The 17,603-nt window shown below is 47.8% G+C and overlaps 6 protein-coding genes across 7 annotated transcripts; 2 read left to right on the forward strand and 4 right to left on the reverse strand.

Annotated features, from left to right (window-relative positions):
• Positions 1–2: 2 nt before the first annotated feature.
• LOC136191757 (serine/threonine-protein kinase ULK3-like) lies at positions 3–4,392 on the reverse strand. 2 transcript variants are annotated; one of them, XM_065980172.1, is made up of 16 exons: positions 4,234–4,392; positions 4,042–4,182; positions 3,867–3,987; positions 3,716–3,820; positions 3,518–3,661; positions 3,380–3,462; positions 3,172–3,327; positions 3,013–3,118; positions 2,924–2,964; positions 2,792–2,876; positions 2,674–2,741; positions 2,543–2,618; positions 2,439–2,476; positions 2,338–2,385; positions 2,221–2,287; positions 2,030–2,165 (listed from the first exon to the last, which is right to left on the reverse strand). In XM_065980172.1, the coding sequence occupies exons 1-16, from the start codon at positions 4,336–4,338 to the stop codon at positions 2,149–2,151; spliced, it is 1,401 nt and encodes a 466-aa protein (XP_065836244.1). In that variant the 5' UTR covers positions 4,339–4,392; the 3' UTR covers positions 2,030–2,148. The 2 variants fall into 2 exon arrangements, with proteins under 2 accessions (XP_065836243.1, XP_065836244.1); XM_065980171.1 differs by lacking the exons at positions 2,338–2,385; positions 2,439–2,476; positions 2,543–2,618; ... (9 more) ...; positions 4,042–4,182; positions 4,234–4,392 and adding exons at positions 3–108; positions 157–287; positions 340–435; ... (6 more) ...; positions 1,701–1,790; positions 1,842–1,963 and having other exon boundaries at positions 2,012–2,165.
• Positions 4,373–5,395, reverse strand: LOC136191767 (transmembrane protein 41A-like). The gene is made up of 5 exons (XM_065980185.1): positions 5,285–5,395; positions 5,085–5,235; positions 4,863–5,024; positions 4,676–4,814; positions 4,373–4,621 (listed from the first exon to the last, which is right to left on the reverse strand). The coding sequence occupies exons 1-5, from the start codon at positions 5,383–5,385 to the stop codon at positions 4,449–4,451; spliced, it is 726 nt and encodes a 241-aa protein (XP_065836257.1). The 5' UTR covers positions 5,386–5,395; the 3' UTR covers positions 4,373–4,448.
• On the reverse strand, positions 5,341–7,026 carry LOC136191766 (mortality factor 4-like protein 1). The gene is made up of 11 exons (XM_065980183.1): positions 6,894–7,026; positions 6,747–6,814; positions 6,573–6,656; positions 6,427–6,521; positions 6,326–6,378; positions 6,166–6,267; positions 6,027–6,106; positions 5,865–5,973; positions 5,743–5,812; positions 5,604–5,688; positions 5,341–5,546 (listed from the first exon to the last, which is right to left on the reverse strand). Exons 1-11 carry the CDS (start codon positions 6,993–6,995, stop codon positions 5,462–5,464), a joined length of 933 nt encoding a protein of 310 aa, XP_065836255.1. The 5' UTR covers positions 6,996–7,026; the 3' UTR covers positions 5,341–5,461.
• A 95-nt stretch (positions 7,027–7,121) lies between these two features.
• LOC136192273 (fructose-1,6-bisphosphatase isozyme 2-like) lies at positions 7,122–8,637 on the forward strand. Its single transcript, XM_065980806.1, has 6 exons — positions 7,122–7,341; positions 7,388–7,643; positions 7,704–7,844; positions 7,893–8,030; positions 8,079–8,198; positions 8,256–8,637. The coding sequence occupies exons 1-6, from the start codon at positions 7,163–7,165 to the stop codon at positions 8,439–8,441; spliced, it is 1,020 nt and encodes a 339-aa protein (XP_065836878.1). The 5' UTR covers positions 7,122–7,162; the 3' UTR covers positions 8,442–8,637.
• Positions 8,453–16,221, reverse strand: LOC136192267 (leucine-rich repeat serine/threonine-protein kinase 1-like). Its single transcript, XM_065980801.1, has 18 exons — positions 16,002–16,221; positions 15,070–15,949; positions 14,716–15,004; positions 14,149–14,663; positions 13,972–14,078; positions 13,650–13,909; positions 13,431–13,589; positions 13,114–13,374; positions 12,902–13,061; positions 11,863–12,852; positions 11,064–11,737; positions 10,867–11,017; positions 10,732–10,817; positions 10,447–10,677; positions 10,031–10,396; positions 9,851–9,976; positions 9,674–9,790; positions 8,453–9,617 (listed from the first exon to the last, which is right to left on the reverse strand). The coding sequence occupies exons 1-18, from the start codon at positions 16,018–16,020 to the stop codon at positions 8,571–8,573; spliced, it is 6,438 nt and encodes a 2,145-aa protein (XP_065836873.1). The 5' UTR covers positions 16,021–16,221; the 3' UTR covers positions 8,453–8,570.
• On the forward strand, positions 16,222–17,599 carry LOC136192275 (osteoclast-stimulating factor 1-like). Its single transcript, XM_065980809.1, has 11 exons — positions 16,222–16,353; positions 16,421–16,467; positions 16,521–16,571; positions 16,624–16,693; positions 16,744–16,797; positions 16,850–16,887; positions 16,938–17,007; positions 17,054–17,103; positions 17,155–17,233; positions 17,289–17,381; positions 17,439–17,599. The coding sequence occupies exons 1-11, from the start codon at positions 16,305–16,307 to the stop codon at positions 17,483–17,485; spliced, it is 648 nt and encodes a 215-aa protein (XP_065836881.1). The 5' UTR covers positions 16,222–16,304; the 3' UTR covers positions 17,486–17,599.
• Positions 17,600–17,603: the final 4 nt, after the last annotated feature.

Genomic DNA, 17,603 nt, shown 5'->3' on the forward strand with positions numbered 1-17,603 from the left:
AGTTCAACACGTGATAAATGACGATTCGAATTCCAGGATAAACAAATCAATAAATTCGGCATTTTTAGAGTCTAAACTTAGATTCCTTTCCTCCATGACGGAACAGCTCTGTAAAAAATATGAAACAAATAACAATAAAAAAATTTCTATATGTACCTTTTTGGCACTGACGTAATTGGCCCACGACTTGCAGAATTGCTGCTGCCTCCTGCATCTTTTTTTCTGTTTTCCCACCCTTCAGTAAGCTTGTACAATCTCGACGGATCTCTGTGAACTTTTACATCCACCTTATAGCAGAAAATTCATCTCTTCGAGTCGGGATCTGATTAATGCTTTTACCTGTCCCTTTAGTCTTTCAAGTCGCATTGCCTGGTGTTCTTTCTCTATCTCTTGCTCAATCTGCTTCACTTTTTTCTCCTCAAGAGCAGCGACGTCCTGGACCAACCTCCAACACTTGAAAACAAAATGAGCGCGTTTACCCTCAATTGAAAACGTTCCAGCTGTCTATTGGCTGCTCTGCGTCGCTTGATCTCTTCCTTTGCCAGAGCCTCGTCAGCCGCTTTTAAAATTTCCTTTTCTTCCCCTTTCTGCCTCGCGTATTCTTCAACTTTTGCTTTCACAGCAGCCTAAGACAGGAGATCGTCTCACTAATCATAAAAGACGTACCGTTTCTTTTACTTTTCTCTTTCTTTTCTTAGCTTCGTCCTCCGCTCGAGCTAACCTTTCCTTTAGCATTTTCTCCTCCTCGGCCAATCGTTTCATCTCCTGCTCCGCTTTCCACTGAGCCAATTTGGCGGCCGTCATCTCTCTCTCCTTCCTAGCAGCCTCCGCCTTTTGACGCTCCGCTTCCGCATCCTCCGCCTCGTCTCTCTCTTTCTCAACGCCAGCCAAAGCTTCTGCCTTTTCACTCTAGCCACAACACGTAGCAGCCGGTCATTTTTTACTTCAAGAATTCCCCTACTTCCTTCTGTTCTCGCCACACTCGAATAGCTTCCTTTCGACGATCTTTCAGCGCTAAATACTCGCGATACCACTGCTCGTGCTCAACGACGTCTCGCTCAGATCGACCAGGCAAGGACCTCACGGCTTCATCCAAAAACGGCTTTCCTTTGCTCTACATGTACATACCCTTATAAGCTCAAATTTTATGAGCCTATATTAATGTGAGTAAGAGCATTACATGATGTGCTCTGTATATCTTCAAAAACGTTTGATGATCATAATCGTCCCAGCCACCCTGATGTCCACCAGTCTGCTGCAGAAATCGCTACAGAATCAATAGTCTAACAATGCACGTTATGCATTTGCGCGACAATCACTTCGAAATCAGCTATTGCGGGCGGATATTCGGTCTCAGTGTGCGACTTGGTTCCTCCGTCACCAGTCTTTGCCGCTTGTGTTGGTGGTGCAGATGTCGACATCAATGTCCACGATTCTATTCGCTTGTCAAATGCACTGATTTCCTGACTGGCTACCTTCTCCTCCTTTGACAACGAATCGTAGCTGGAGGGACAAATTAAAAAACATCAATCGAAATTTCATCAATAGGAAACTCTTCGTCAACTTTTCTCTTTGCTGATTTTTAAACGCGGTGATCGAGCTCTCAATTTCCTCCATCAACTCTTTCAATTTCTGAACGACTAAGGAATTCGAATATGAAATTCGTAATTTCGCAGTTTTAATTAAATTTTTGCACGAACATTGTTGATTCGGCTTGGCACTTTTGAGCGATCGCTGAAACTTTCCCACATTCGTTCTCACCCTGTTGATTTGCTGTCGTAGTTTTTGTCCTATTCGAAGAGATCGGGAACGATTTGCAGCCGAGGCTGTGCATTTCTTACTCTCTTGTTTTCTCTCCTCTACCAATTTAAGATCTGTCTCTTCGAGCTGGCAAAATTCGCTTCGAAATTCGCTTCTCTTGCTGTAAAGATGAGCCGACTTCTCTTTTTCCAGCAGCGAAGCCCTATGCAAAATCGTTCACCCCTTGTACGGCTCTCTGGCGTATTTATGCCTCATTTCAAGTTGTTCTAATGCCAATAGGGCATCGGTTTTCCTCTGCTTTCTCGCAAGTGCCATTACAAATATCCGGGCTTCTAAAGTTACGGATGTCTGTATAAATTCAAATCGAATAAATGTAAAGACGAGTGTTCATTGAATACAGCATTCTATAAAAGAAAAAATCTGAAATACAATTTTTTTCGAACCGTGTCCTTTCTTTACCTAATTTTGAACTGCTTGGAGAAGCCGGTTCTAAGTCAAAATCAGCCTCTTTCTTGCTAGCTTCAATCTAGAGACAAACATTCTAAAGAATTTATGATAGAAAAATTCACGTCTAACATCTATTAGCGTTTTAATATCCTCGGCCACTTTCAGATGACAATTGATCTTGAGGAAAAGTTCGTCAAACTCAAACTAAATCTCTTCAATTCTTGCCCTACCTCAGTTCTTAGTAGCCTGTGATCTTCTCCAGAAGCGGCTGGTCAAACAAAGGTTAGCACCATGTTTCGGTACTACGGGTAGGCAAAACCAAAAGATGACTTACTAGGCAAGGCTGAGAGGAGTCCTTCTAAACTGCTTTGATACATTTTCAGGGCATTATCAAGCCGATTCTCTTCCTTCTAAAACAGAAAAAAAAACATTTAACTATTCAATACTTCTCAACATTTTTCATACAGCCTTCTGAGCCTTTTCTAATTGTTCGACATAGGGTTTTATTTCTGGACGCTTGTTTGCCAGTTCAACTGATAAAATACAACTGCAACTTTTTGCCCCCCAAAAAATTGGACTGTACCTAGTCCCTTCTCGTCATTGTGTGCCTGCCATGCACCCTCTATAATTCTTCTAAGATAATCCACCCGGTCAAGATACTGCTGAATCTATATGTACAGTGAGAGAGGACACAGTGACTTGAGCATATAATCACCTTTGCTCTTATCGCTTCTTTTTTACCAGGATCCGTTTCAACTAGAAGAGGTTTGTGGAAATCAGTACCCGCTACTCTAATGACCATACACTGAATTGCAGGAAGAAAATAGTCAAGTGATTCGCAGTAGAAGTGAGCAGCGAGTGCGTAGTCGCCTTCGGCGTCTTTCTGCACCGCTTTTGTTACTATATCGATCTAGAAAGGTTCAACTATCTGAAGAGAAGAAGCTGGAATTGCGGCACACTGACGGCTTTTTTGAAACAATCGGCTCCAGGCACGTGCTCCAAGTCGATGAACGGATGCGCAAAGAAGTCGGCAAACGCGATTCTTTTACTTGGATCTCGTTCCAACAGACCACTCAAGAGGTTTCGACACGAAGAAGACACGCCAACAGAATTGGGTAACTAAAGGATTGTATGCATGTATATAGGGTGAGCTGGATGCTGTTTGACTTACCACAATAGCACTCTCATCCTGAATTTTTTCAACCAACTCAGCATACGTTTCCGATGCATATGGTGCAACACCATAAACAGCCTCTACGAGTCATAGCGTATTATCTCCATACATGTGCCCCCAATTAATTTTTCTCACCATACAAAATGACTCCCACTGACCAAAGGTCCACGGACGAATCGTAGTGATCAGAGAGAAACATCTCTGGAGCCATATAGAGCGGCGATCCCCGAAGTTCCGTTGTATCGGAATCGCTCTTCATGTACTGCGCAAATCCAAAATCTAAACGAATTCAGACTCTCTCCAGACAAAGAAGAGTCGCCCTTCCTCGACAACCTGCTAATTTCAAAACAGGTTTTATTTTCGACGATAGGAGAAGATTTTGGGGTTTCAAGTCCATGTGAGCAATGTTTTGCTCTCGGAGAAAATTGAGCGCCGACGCTATATGACAGGGTCTCGAGCGGATTTTTTGAATGTCCTATTATACCTAATTGCCGAACAAATTTTCTCGCCACTTTTTCCGGAAGCGTTTTCCGGCTTCGAATAAAGTCGGACAGATCGCCGCCGCCGCAAAATTCCATGATCAAGTAAATTCCGTGCGCATCCCACTGAAAAATCGCTCGATTTTCATATATCGAATTATTACATGTATTCTTTCTCGCCTCGAAATCGTAGAGTTCGACGATGTGACGATGTTTCAGGCGTTTCAGTATCTCGATTTCGGTCATCAGATTGTCGGTGGCTCGTTTCGTGAGGCTACTTCGCTTTATGTATTTCACTGCGACCGCTTCGCGACGATTTCCCTGCGAGTTTGTCGATTTTTTGTCGTTTCGAACGTTTCTGCGACATCGCACCTTCTTGTACGCTTTGTATACGACGGCATACGTTCCTTGGCCTAGCCTCTCAGTCAGCACATAGTGTTCTAGGCGAGGGAGCGCCGAGAGCGAGCTTGCCATCATTCGAGTGGGCGCGCGCTACAACACCGCGTTTCTTTCTCGTTTCTTTTGCGATTTTCTACATTTTCTACAGTCTAACACACAGTAAAACCCATGCTTCATTAGTTTGTTAGTTAGTTAACCTTGCGTTTCTGCGCAAATCGCATCCAGAGTGCGGGAAGAGACACGCCAAGGGCAAGAGCAACCAACTGGAGCAAAACGTTCCAAGTAAACAGGTCTCCAAAAGACGATAACTGACTCAGTACGACACCTGCGTGACAACACAGAAGATTATATGGCATAAGACCTGCAAAAGATCAGTTAGTCATTTGAATTTTTCTAAAAATTGAGGTCAACATACCAAAAAGAACAGAAAAATAGAAGAGATGAATTGGTACTCCAACAAGTGGAGAAGCGACGTTAATGAGCCAATTTGGAGTCATTGGAAATATTCGCAACGACAGAAGAAAGAAAAAGAGCCCATTGGAATTCGCTGCTACCTGATCGAGAGAGGAGTCATCACACTCACGCATTGTATTCTAATCTACCTTGGCCTGAAACAAATCCATGCGCTCTTTGAAGTAATACTGAGTAATAGGATAACCAAATAGAGTCGACAGACAGTAGCAGAGCGAAGCTCCACACGCCGTCAGAAAGCAGACTAAGCCGAATGCCTTCTGCAGACCAAATAAGGCGCCAGCAAGAACATTCTAGGAGAGAAGAAAAAAGTGACGACGACGTCATCTAATATCCACGTGGGCATCGATCACCAGAAGAGCTGAGCCTGGTATTGCGAATGTTTGTTTATACAGGTAAGCCGAGCAGAAGAGCAGCAAAACGCGCCACGGGTGCTTTTCTTTGTACGTCGACAACGTCTGGGCGACCAGTTTGACGTCGTTCCATGTGGACGGAAATGAAACGCTACGCTGGTCGAGTAATTTTCGAAGGGAGGCACATTTAGGGGCCTCACTTTGCCGTTTCTGCTTCAGTTACACAAGATAGCAAATACAGTGCCAGCGACGCCGCGAGAAATGATAAAGCTAGTCCAATAAAGGCAGAAAACGGAGTCATCTTAGACGCAGAGTCATTATCCCGTATGGGTGCACTTGGAAAAATTGACGGCCTTTTCCGCCACACTGTTCTTGTTCTATGATATCGCCTTTCGAAAGTAGTCCGGTGGCGCTACTTGGTACTCCTTTTTAAATATGTCGTCTGCATTATCCTGTAAATATCTGCAGAAGAGACAGATGCGTGCACCAACGCTCCACAGCCCAAAGATCGTACCGCACCTAAGGAGATCTTCAATGTGTTCTAGTAGGTGTCGAATGCTTTCCTCGTCCATTGTAGTATAAGCCAAAAATGATCCAAGTTTCACTGTAAAAAAACTCTGTTGTTGCAACAAAGAAATTCAAGGCTTGCGCCTCGTACCAAATAATCGTAGCAAATATTCGCCGCCGTACATCTGTGCTACGGGCAAGTCGGGATTTTGGTCGAGCAGCTGCAAACTTATTTTTGATTCAAGACAAAAATAAGAAAGAGATTTTTCTCACCTCTGCATACTGTGGCCTTTCGAACTTGTACAACAGCTGGGTGCCCAGTAAAGTGTTAAAATATTCAATGAGGCCTTTCGTCATTTCTTGCAGCACGCCACTACTATCCCTACGTTCACCCCACGATGTCACACAACGCACGTCACTCCCGTTCTCTAGTACTTTGCCGTCTTTTCCTTGGAATTCTCCAAATAGTTCGACAAAATTTTAGCGACGGGAACCGAACTTGGCAGTTTGACCAACTAATATGCATCGGATCAAAGGACTACGTGTAATAAGTGTAGCCAGTGCATTGTCCCACCTGCTTTTGTCTCATAATGAGATCCCAGTCGTCAATTAAGACCTGCTTCAGCTCGTCAGGTATGTGCACTTGAACTTCGACTCGGTTTTGAAACGTTTCTTCCTGAGAAAATCCACACACCCATTGTAAACTAATCTTATATATTATATAAATTACTCACTGATTCGACACCAGGGTCCAGTCTCGGCCGCTTTCGTCTTAAGCCATCGCCGTCTAGAAATTCTCGTTATTATGATAACTGGTCGATATCTTTTAATCCACCTCGTCGTCGCTCTCCTGCCATCAATGACTTTCCCTGGCCCTGCTGGCTTCCGTCGACTCGTTTCTTTGCCTTTCTATCCCTCATTTCGCGTCCCCTGAAGAGAAAAAATGATGTTCATTCTACAGGAGCTTTGAGGAGTTCCTACGTGTGCCCCCTTAGTTCTCTCTGCTTCTGTAAGTTCGCTTCGTTGTATCGGAGCACTCGCGTTTCAGGTACCCACTCATCCCAGCTGTGAAAATATGAAAAATGACGCCGGATCGTTTCCGTAAGGATAGCGCAGATGGCGGGAGAGAGTATCTCCGCCCTGAAAAGAGTTTACTTTTTGCTCCAGCCACTGTAGTGCACGTAATATTTGCACTTGTCCTTGGTCGTCTGAATCTTCACGCACTGTGAAAAAACGGTAGGCCTAGGTGTTGTAGCTGCTGGGAAGAAAAGACTGCGACGTCGCGTCGCAGAGCAGGCTTGCCTTCGCTTCGTACAACAGTGGCCCGTGAAAGCAAAGAACCTTTTCGCCTTCGCTGAATTTTGGCTTCGCGTCTCCGTCGCTTCCTTTCGGTTTTGGAGGCATTCTTACCGCGCATGTACACAGTGTACACCAGCCTTACGTGTAGCGTGCTCGATTCATACCGCATTTGCCACGCCTTGAGTTTTCGGCCAATGGACGTGCTGGCTCGTCGTCACGTGTGTTTGTTAGCCTCTTGACTTGTTCGCTCGCCTCGGACGTTTGATACTACAATGGATCCAGCCAAATCTGCAGGAATCGACACGGATAGCATGACGCTTACCCGCTTTGTTCTCGAAGGACAAAAAGAGCACCCAGACGCAACTGGCGACCTCACCATTCTCTTGAACGCCTTGCTCACAGCCATAAAGGCCGTTTCGACGGCCGTGAGACGAGCTGGCGTATCAGATCTGTACGCACAGGACGTAAACGCGACGAAAATCGATCCTCTATTTCAGATTTGGAATCGCCGGCACGACGAACGTCCAAGGCGAAACGGTGCAAAAGCTCGACGTCCTGTCGAATCAGCTCTTCATAAACATGCTCAGTTCGTCGTACAATGTCGGCGTGATGATATCAGAGGAAAACGAGCAGGTGATCGTCGTCGACGAGAAGAGACGCGGAAAATACATCGTCGCCTTCGATCCATTGGACGGATCGTCGAACATCGACTGTCTCGTCTCAATTGGTTCCATATTTGGAATATACCGTGCTGTAAGAGACAAATTAAATTAAATTAAATTAATTAATTAATTAATGTTCTTTTTCTTGCAGAAGCACGACGATCATCCAACCGTTGATGATGCTCTCCAGCCCGGTAATCAGATGGTAGCAGCTGGATATGCTCTTTATGGAAGTGCAACGATGGTTGTCCTCTCGACGGGTGGTCCTGTCAATGGGTTCACTCTCGATCCAGTGAGAGGGAGTTTAAAATAGACGCCTTCGTCAAACGTTTCGTTCTAGAATGTTGGCGAATTTCTTCTGACTCACAAGGACATGCGCATCAAGCCGCGCGGCAAGATCTTCTCCATCAACGAGGCCTACTCAAAGTACTGGGACCAAGGACTCCACGACTACGTCAAACGCTGCAAGTATCCGCCGGTAAAAAGAAAAAGAAATATTACCTTTGTATTGAATTTTTTTTCGTAGGGAGACAAGGCTCCCTACAATGCTCGATACATTGGATCCATGGTAGCTGACGTTCACCGTACCATCGTGTACGGTGGTATCTTTATGTATCCGGCCCATGCAAAGAGTCCTAGCGGAAAGGTGAGAGACGCAGAAAGAAAACGCCAATGAAAGAATTCCATGTCTCTACTCTGCTAGCTTCGTCTCCTGTACGAATGCAATCCCATGGCTTACCTTGTCGAGAAAGCCGGCGGAAAAGCCACTGATGGTCGCCAGCGCATTCTGGATATATGTCCAACGGGTCTGCATCAGCGATCCGGCTGCTATCTAGGCTCCACGGAGGACGTCGACGATCTCCTCGCCTGCCTACAAGGAGCAAAGTGATTTCAAGACACTGCAATCGATGAACGATTTTATGTAGAAAATAGACTGCAGCACAAAAATATACCGCAATAGTTGAGAGAAAAATCGAGAGATTTCTAGTAGAGAAAGGGCGGATAACTCATAAGAACGTTACTTGCTTACGTATGACCGTTCTGCGTTCGCGTGCTGTTGGCGAAAATGGTCGAAGGCCTCGAAATCCGAAGCACTCCAAGCGCTATACACAGCCAAGAGCTGCTGACTCCGCTCGCTCGGCGGAAGGTCGAAGCTCGCGTTATGTGGCAACGGCGAGTCTTTCGGCACCTTCGGCACAGTCGACGGCGAATTCCGCGGTTCGAGAAACTGCGACGAGATGACGTAGCCGCCGGTGGCGTACGTCAATTTCTGATCGGACGTGTGCCCATACAATTCCGGCTGATCGATCATTTTCAGTTGACCGGCGAGCACGGTGACGCCGCTTCCGTGCACGTCGCGTTTCAAAACGAGAACGTCGCCCATGCCGCGCGCAACCCACAGGGCGTCGCCGACGATAAGCAGCGACGTCACTCGCTGCGGCTCGCGCGACTTGTGCGTTGACGAGTGAATGACGACCGAACCGTCGGCGGACGCGACGTTTTCCTGCAACGATCCCGACCGGGTTCGACCTCTCAACATCGACCACGAGTCCAGCGGCGCCGACGCCGACGACTCGACGAAATCTTCGGTTAAATTAAACCACGCGTCTATCGATCCGAGCGACGGCGCTTTAGGTCGTCGTCGCTGACGTCGGCCGTCGACGTGCAAGAACTTCTCCTTTTTCTTCACGAGTTTCATCATGTCGACGTAGACGTTCTCGTAGGCGGGCATTTGCACGTTCGTGCCGATTCGCGCCGTCATCCAACTGCAGTCGAGAATGGAGACGAGTTGACGCGACGCGATGTCCCACTGGAAGACGAACGGCGCTCGCCTGTCGATTCCGTACACGCAGCGCTCGTCGGCGACGAGCTGCGTGAGAAACGAGCGCTGCGAGTCGAAGACGGCGAATCGCGTCTTCGGTTCCAACGTCGTCGAGTCGACGACGTGCATTTCCTCGCGAAAACTGCCCCACAGTTCGGTTTGATTGCGAACGAGCACGAGAGCCAGACTGGGATAATCTTGACGTATAACTTTCTCCGTACTCAGTCCCCACGCGTCGACAGCCTTTATTATTGTGAATTTAGTTCATTTTGCCTATTGAGTGACCTCCATGTACCTACCTTTTCTGGTTGACTCATCAGTGGCGACCGCAGAGCGTTGAAGGACATTTTTCGCCGGAAGAGGTAGAGTGAACCATTCACTGTCGACGCAATGACCGACTTCACGACCGGCTCTCCCTTGGTTTAGTTAAACAAAGATACAGAGTTGGGTTCGTATTTGCATTATAAGCTGCTTACTGTTCGAGTGCTCTCCTCTTCATCCATCACTGTCACAAACTCAAGAATACACTGGCGAACTGGGATGCTTCCGAAACGAGTCACGAGCCCTTTTAACGGCCACCCATACACAGTAACGCACGATTCCTAAAAATCTCTCATCAACTGAAAGGTGCATGTATGGGTAGATTCAATTCTCACCCTTTCCGCTGCTAGCCACACGCATCCGTCGACATAGACAGCGCTCAGCACCCTCATTCCGTACGTATTCATTTGACGAATTTTAAAATTTCCCATTTCGGGAATTAGGAGACTTAGCTTGCTCACGCGACGCCCGTCCTCGTCCGAAGTGTGAGCCCATAGCCACGGACATTCCCAACGTGACGACAACGACGACAACGAGGTTGGCAGTCGCCTGCGGTTGACTGATCGAGACCGTTGAAAGGACGATGACGACGACGACGACGGCAACGGAGATCGAGAGAAGAGGCAGTCGATTTTAGCGAGAATGCCATCTTTGGGACGAGGCAAGCGATGACGAAGGCACAGCGATGCGAAATCGTTTAACTGCAATAGAAAAAAAATTTCAGCATAAATTAGATTTGTAATTGACGCACTTCCTGCAGGATTTCCAACGCCGTAGGTCGATTGTGAGAGACACCCTGCCAGCACTTATACATGATTTCTTCCAGGTGAGGAAGTCCCAAATAGGACATGTGCTTCTTCAATTCAGGTCGATCGCCGCGGTAGACAAGTCGATTGATTTCTTGAGGATTCAATACGTGCGCAAAAGGACGAGTGCCAGTAAACAACTCAAAAAGAACCATCCCGTAGGAAAAGATGTCAACCTGAAGAGTCATTATTTGTTATCAAAAAGGAAATTGAGACAAGACTTTGAGCACCTGCTTATCATAAGCGCTGTCACGATCTTTTTTCTTTATAGCTTCCGGAGCGAGAAAACCGGGCGTTCCTTCTTCTCCCTTCAGACCTGCAGTAAAAGTCAAAACTACACATGGTATACATAGTCGTATTCTAACCGGCTGTTGTGGAAAAGCGCGATATTCCGTAATCCGACAACTTGATGTTGATTGTCTCGCCTGCGCTCAAAGTCCAAACCAATATGTTGTCTGACTTCAAGTCGCGGTAGACAATAGATTGAGAATGAAGATACACCAAAGCCTTCACAACCTAAACCCCAAAGTCAGTCTACAAAGACCAGAGGCACATAACCTACCTGAAAGGCAATCCTATACGTCATCTGCGGTCCTAGAACAGGTCCTCTCAACAGCGCCTCAACGTTGAGCGATTTATCCTGCTTTTTGATTTCGTTTGCCTTTGTTTCAAGCACGCCACTAAGACTTCCGCCGGGTGCCAACTCCAAGGCAAAGCAAAGCGGTTTCAGCGAAATGCCCAGCAGTGGAACGATGTTGGGATGACGAAGGTGAGCCAAGACGGTCGCCTCCTGACGAAGCTCGCGCAAAACGCGAAGAGCCTCTTCGCCGCGCATCTGCAGCTGAGCTGGATTCGTAATCGGAGTATCCGAGGAAAGAGCGGTCGTCAAACGTTTGATGGCGATAACTCGGCCGTCGTAGTGACCGCGGTAAACTTGACCGGCACCGCCAGATCCGATTTGATTATCTTTCGTCGGTTTGAAGTCGAGGCGGCTCGAAACGAGTCGAAACTTGTCCGGCAGATCGGTGAGCATGAGTTCGGGAACGAGGTCGGTCAGCGCCACCGGTTTCTTCGTCGCGGGGCAGATTAGGCCCGTGCCCGATTCGACGGCCGTCGCGCAATCTTGAAGCGAGAAGAGATGAACGTTGTAAACGGATGGCCGAGCGGGGTCGGTGTAGAAATAGGGAACGAGACGTTGAATGAGAGGACTGCCGTAGACGTCAAATTCGGTGAGACCTACAAAAAAAAACCCACAACGTTTATATACAGTTGGCCGGCCACTTCATGGAAAAGGGTGCTATAGTGAGGTTCGGAACCCTATCTCAAGGGGGGGGGGGGGGGGAGTCTCTCTTTGCACTAACCTGGAAACCATTCTTCAATAAGACCGTCGATTTGATCGACAACGTAGCCGAGAGCCGAGAAGTCGCCCTTTGTCCACACGGTCACGCTAATGCCCGACAATTGGTCGGGCGACTTGCCCAACTTAAACGCCAATCGATCTCGCAGAAAGGAATCGTTCTCGAAACTCTGCACTTCGAATTGACCGCAACGATGCACGACAGCCGCTCCAGTTCGCCACAGAACCGTCGTACTACGCGGCGACGTCGTCTCCAGCGACCAATCCGCCAAATCGATGTCGTCGACCGCTTCGACTGCCGCATCGAACGACGAAGACGCCGACACGACGTCGCGTTTGCTGTCGGAAGACGAGCGAATGCAAAAGGGTCGACCTAAGCCGGCTCGTTCCAAGTGAACAACCAAGCGAACGATGAGCCGACTCCAAAATCCGCTCGGTATATAGCTCATGACGTAGTAGCGACTCGTACGTGCGACGAATTTGTCCGCCTCTCTTTCCTCTTGCTCGTCTTCCTTTGTCTCCTCGTCGCTCTCCTCCAACTCTTCTTCTTCCATTCGCTGTCGTTTCTTCGTTTCCGCTTCGCTTTCCACCCACTCCCAGCCGTCGATCGACGATTGCCGTTTCCACAGATTGGCAGAGCATTTCCGTCGCTTTCCACTTTCGAGCACGCCCGGCACGTAGACGCGATCCTCCGGCAGCATGCTCGGCACGAGAAGATGCTCGTCGTCGATGCTGAGAGCAATTTCGAATCGTTCCAATAGCTGAAGATACTGGGTGATGTATTCCTGAGGATAGCGTTGGCCTTTGAGAATGAACGGCACGTTGCGACGCGCCAGTATTCCGTTTTGAACGAACGATTGCTTTTCCTTGACAGTGACGACCTGAGCGAGAAGATCGATTAGCCACGTGGGATCGATGAAGTAGAGCGCGTTGAGACGACGCAGTTGGTCGTCGTAGTGAAGGAGCACGCCAACTTCGTGAAGAAACTTAGCCGCTAGATAAAATAAATTATACAATTTTTTTTGAGTGACGACGAACTATACCAAGGTGAATCTCTTCTTCGTCGTGTATATCGTTGTCGCCGATTCCTTCGATGACGCTCGTGAATTCGGCTTCGTTGAGAACGGCGTGCAGGCCGGCGTCGCGACGTCTCTGCGCTTCGCTGCTGACTGCCGACTGCAGAGAAACGTAGCTCTTCGGAACCTGAAGAAAAGAGAGCTAGTGTAATATGACGAGTTTCTCATAGTTCTAGTACCAATCGGTGAACGAGTGGTTCCTTTGTGTCCTTGTCCTGAATTCTCATTGCAGCGTCGTAAATGATATGCTGCAATTTGGCGACGCCGTCGCCGGTCACGTTCGACACGGCGCACATGGCCACTATTTCCGGGTAGCCCTTGACGCTGTAGCGTTCGTGAACACGACGCAGCAGCGCGTCGACTCGCTGCTCGGCGTCCGGACCGACGAATTTGTCCTTGAACGTGCCAACGACAATGACCGTCGATTCCGGAGCGCGAGCCTGGAGAAAAAAAATCAATCGATTTCGCTTATTCGCGCCGCGGGGGGTTCGTTCACTTGAATATTTAGCAGCCAAGGCTTCAAATTATCAACTCCTTCCTCTCCCAGAGACAGATTGAAGCAGGCTAGATACAAAGTATTGCCGGAAATGAAACACTGGTGAGTGGCGTAGTAAACGACTTGGCCTGCCATATCCCACGTGCTAAGGACAACAGACTGGAAAATAAAAATATTCGCATAGGAGTAGGAAAATTATCGTCTGCGTTTCTTTATCACCTTTCGGTAGTCTGAAGCGCGCTTCAGCCTTCCTGTCGATCCTGGATTGTGCAGGGTCCATTCGTCCACTTTGACGCCAACCGTCGAAACGCTTGGTCCATCGGTGGATACCGTTTCGCCTCTCAGTCTCGCCAGCAGCGTCGTCTTTCCGCGATTTTGCAGACCGACTATCATCAGTTTCATTCGATTGTACGGCACCGACTGTCGCAACTGAGCACGCAAATATGCCAAGAGGCGCTTCGTTGATCCCTGCGGCGAACCTGAGCCGAAAATTACAGAATTTCGACGGTATAGCAGAACAAATGATCATTGATAGAATTACCTGGACGTACGTGACTGGGCACATTCACAAGGTCAATCCCGCGCAATTCAAGATCCCAACAGCTGGTCAACCGGCCCAGGCCATTCGGCAAACACTGAATGGGATTGCTAAAGAGAGAGAGAGAGAGAGAAAAAAAGACAAGTTAATTGTTCGCGTTTAGAGTAAGTACTTTCCTACCCGCTCAGTCCAAGCCGAGTCAATGCCGTCAATGTAGTCACCGACTCAGGCACGACACCGAGCTGATTGTCATTGAGGAACAGCCTTTGCAGGCAGTTTTTAAACAGCGCCGGAAAGACAACGTTCGCTTCCGCTTGTCTTCGTACGACGTCGACGGACGTCAAACTAACGGTCTTACGGGGTGGCTTGTTGTACGTTGGAGACACTGGTAGCAGCACTTCAGTCGCTGAAGTGGTCAACTTATCAATCAACGTCGTCGTCGTCATCGTCATGCCCAGAAGATTAGAACTCAGGTCCAATTCTTGCAACGACACGCACTTCCAAAACGTCGGATTGGGCAGCTGAGCGATTTGATTGTTGTTGAGCGTCAGGACGGTCAGTTTCGACGCTTGCGTTACGCTGTACGCGATTTCGGTCAACTGATTGTGACTCATGTCCAATTCCTGGAGAATCCAAGTCGACGTGTGACTGAGAGGAAACGAATCGAGTCGGTTGTGAGAAGCTTTGAATATCTCCTAAAAGAGGGCAATCGCGCAGGGCGAATTCCAACTGAATTTTTTCTCTTACAAGGATCGTCGAGCCCCAGTTGAAGGGCAGCTCTTCTAAGTCGTTGTGACTCACGTTGATTTCGCGCAGGTACCTAAGTTCTTCGAAGTAGCGCGCCGGCAGTCGAACGAGTTTATTACGCGAAACGTCCAATTTCTTTAGCTTGGTGCACGTCCATGCGTCCGTCTCGCTTTCGGGAAGACGATAGAGTTGATTGCGCGACGCTCGAAGTACGGTCAGATTGGGAAGCGAGAAGATGGCAAAGGGAAGAGACGCCAACTGATTTTGACTGACATTCAAATGAGAGAGCCTATAGACACCCATCGATTCAATAGATAAATAAATAAATAAAATCCAATCAGAGATCGTGCTTACGTTTCACAGTTCTTGATCGCATCTCCCAAAGATCGAAGTTCATTTTTTGATACGTCCAAATCCTTCAAACCGGTCAAACGAAGAAAGAACTCGTTTGGCAACGTCTGTAATTTATTCTCGGACAAATTCATCACAGTCACGGCAGCCGCTTGCGCTCCTCCGAACCACGATCCGTGAATTTCCCTCAGCCCCAATCTCTTCCAATCTAAATTCAAATTGCTGACGGCAATCGACTCAGTCCCCAACCCATCATCGTCATCGTCATCATCTTCTTCATCATCGTCATTGAACGTGAACAGCAATCTTCCAATAAAATCCCGATGTCGATCGACGAGCGACGGAACCAACTTGACGCCGTTTCGAACGAGAAATCTCGCCAAGGCGACGTTCTCAACGTTACATGCCGTATCCAAGTAGGCGTGGCTTTCCAGAGCGCTCAAATCCACTTCGCGTTGTCGAACGAGAAGACGCACGACGGCGAGCCGATTCGATTCGACGGCGACGCGAACGAGAACGTCGCCGACGTCGTCGGCGAGACGACCTCGCTGAAGAAGAAAGCGCGCCGCTCTCGCGTTGCCGACGCGACACGCGGCGACGAGCGGGGACCCCGACGTCGTCGTCGGCGTTTCGATCGGCGCGTAGTTGTTTTGTAGAAGGAAATGGAGAAGGGGTTCGCCGATGACGCCCAGATTGACTATTTTCACCAAGACGGCGTTTCGTCGCGCCCTTCCATCATCCGGTGTCGATGAGACGGAAAATGCGGCGGCTACTATGTCGTCGATCGTCGTGCAATCGCGCGTTGCCGATGCTAAGTCGGCGATCGGGAGCTGAGCGAGAAGTCCGGAGTTGTTTAGTATTGCTCGGAGGTCAGCCAAAGTATCTACGTGTCGAAAGTTGAAAGGTAGTCTGTGAGATAAATTGAGTGCACTGACTGTCTTCTGTTTCTTCCATTGGATAGTTTGCAGCAGAACGACGACAGTAGGTCTACCGGAAATTTCGAGACCTAGGCCGTGATAGACGTCGAGTGATCAACAGAACGACTTATTTTTAAATTTTGGATTGTAGCTCAGATGTTTCGCCCGCCGCCTACTTCGTCACCAGGTCACCAGGTAGTCTGCCGTACCCAAGTAAATACTGGCTCTGCGCAAGTGCACGAAGACGTTACGACACCCGTAACCAACTGCTGAAAATTCCAATTTCACCGTACGAAGTGTCCTACCTTCATTTTCCTCAACATGTCGAAAAAGCCAGCACCAGCACCGCCAAAACCGCGGCCAAAGCCCGGTGAGAAGCTGAACAGGCGATTGGGGGACCCTTTCAGTGGGAAAATAACGTCGTCGCGTTCTCGCAGGTCACGTCGACGTTGTTCGAGCCCTCTACAACTACACAGCACAGCACGTAAGATCCTTCCTCACTCCCTAATACCAATTCGTTTACCCTTTCTTCGGCAGACGGACGAACTGAGCTTCGAAGAAGGCGACACGCTCTACATTCTCGACAAAGTACTGCGTCGGACGCGTTTAAAATGCCTCTCGCTCATCGCTCGTTGCGTAGAACATACCCGAGAAGGATTGGTGGAAGGGAAAGTGTGGGGATCGTGTTGGCCTTATACCTGTCAATTACAGTGAGCATCAAAGATTTACTGTTCATACATAATTCATTTCTTGCCTATAGTTGAAAGCAGCACGGAGTCAATAGAGAATCCGTTGCACGAGGCATCTAAGAGAGGTTGGTCATTGTCAAAGAGTTGGGGCGCGATTTGTAGCGTTATCTCCTTCAGGAAATATTGGATTTCTGCAAGAATGCCTTCAGAACAAAGTAGTAGAAAAAGATAATTCAATTTCTTTATCAGATTATTGTTTCTTTAGGTGTCTGTGAATGGGCTTGATAAGGCTGGCTCCACTGCTCTTCACTGGGCCGCCAGTGGCGGTCACACAGGTGCCATTCAATAATTTGTTTTCTTGTTTATAATTTGGGATTATAGAATGTGTGGAAATCCTTCTGAAGATTCCCAATATTCAAATTAATGTTCAAGTAAATAAACTATACTACCTACTGCTCCTATAAGATCCAACCTTTGATCAGAACAAACTTGGGGATACTCCATTACACGGAGCAGCGTGGAAGAATCATCCAGCCGTCATTGAGCTATTACTACTGAAGGGTTATATAAAAGAAACTATGGGAGGTATGATTGCATAAAGCAGAGATTCGTATAGGAGCAAAAACGGACGTGCGCAACAACGAGAATAAGACACCTTACGAGTTGGCAAGAGCTCCTGAATCAGCTAAACTTCTCAAAGTCAAAAGAGGTAAGCGCGCCTCGTCATTGTGCTCACCTCTTCTAATACATGTATTCCTTCTTCAAGCTGCTGTGCGGGATGATGACTACGGAGGAGAGGACGATTCTGACTGACATTGTGCTGTTTCCCTTTTTGCGACTTTGTGCGGTTTAATTATACACGTAGACACTACTAATATCTTGCTCGTTCCATTTGCTTCATACTAAAGAACGACAATGGTCTAAGAATTTG

Source organism: Oscarella lobularis, chromosome 10 (assembly GCF_947507565.1).
Source record: "Oscarella lobularis chromosome 10, ooOscLobu1.1, whole genome shotgun sequence".
Classification (NCBI taxonomy): Eukaryota; Metazoa; Porifera; class Homoscleromorpha; order Homosclerophorida; family Oscarellidae; genus Oscarella; species Oscarella lobularis.

Coding starts and splice junctions, on each gene's coding strand:
- LOC136191766 (XM_065980183.1), bottom strand. CDS start 6,995: ATGCCTCCAAAACCGAAAGGAAGCGACGGAGACGCGAAGCCAAAATTC. Junction 6,379..6,426: donor GGCAGGAGAGCGACGACGAG/GTGGATTAAAAG, acceptor GAGAATTTCTAG/ACGGCGATGGCTTAAGACGA. Junction 5,974..6,026: donor TCCAAGGAAAAGACGGCAAA/GTACTAGAGAAC, acceptor GGGTGAACGTAG/GGATAGTAGTGGCGTGCTGC.
- LOC136191757 (XM_065980171.1), bottom strand. CDS start 2,076: ATGGCACTTGCGAGAAAGCAGAGGAAAACCGATGCCCTATTGGCATTA. Junction 1,791..1,841: donor AGAGGAGAGAAAACAAGAGA/GTAAGAAATGCA, acceptor CTCTTCGAATAG/GACAAAAACTACGACAGCAA. Junction 1,504..1,564: donor AAAAATCAGCAAAGAGAAAA/GTTGACGAAGAG, acceptor TTGTCCCTCCAG/CTACGATTCGTTGTCAAAGG.
- LOC136192275 (XM_065980809.1), top strand. CDS start 16,305: ATGTCGAAAAAGCCAGCACCAGCACCGCCAAAACCGCGGCCAAAGCCC. Junction 16,798..16,849: donor GCACGAGGCATCTAAGAGAG/GTTGGTCATTGT, acceptor TATCTCCTTCAG/GAAATATTGGATTTCTGCAA. Junction 17,382..17,438: donor ACTTCTCAAAGTCAAAAGAG/GTAAGCGCGCCT, acceptor TCCTTCTTCAAG/CTGCTGTGCGGGATGATGAC.
- LOC136191767 (XM_065980185.1), bottom strand. CDS start 5,385: ATGACTCCGTTTTCTGCCTTTATTGGACTAGCTTTATCATTTCTCGCG. Junction 5,025..5,084: donor TACCAGGCTCAGCTCTTCTG/GTGATCGATGCC, acceptor CTTCTCTCCTAG/AATGTTCTTGCTGGCGCCTT. Junction 4,622..4,675: donor CTATTTTTCTGTTCTTTTTG/GTATGTTGACCT, acceptor GATCTTTTGCAG/GTCTTATGCCATATAATCTT.
- LOC136192273 (XM_065980806.1), top strand. CDS start 7,163: ATGGATCCAGCCAAATCTGCAGGAATCGACACGGATAGCATGACGCTT. Junction 7,845..7,892: donor ATGGGTTCACTCTCGATCCA/GTGAGAGGGAGT, acceptor GTTTCGTTCTAG/AATGTTGGCGAATTTCTTCT. Junction 8,199..8,255: donor CAAAGAGTCCTAGCGGAAAG/GTGAGAGACGCA, acceptor CTACTCTGCTAG/CTTCGTCTCCTGTACGAATG.
- LOC136192267 (XM_065980801.1), bottom strand. Junction 14,664..14,715: donor ACTGGGGCTCGACGATCCTT/GTAAGAGAAAAA, acceptor GCCCTCTTTTAG/GAGATATTCAAAGCTTCTCA. Junction 9,977..10,030: donor TGTGGCTAGCAGCGGAAAGG/GTGAGAATTGAA, acceptor AGAGATTTTTAG/GAATCGTGCGTTACTGTGTA.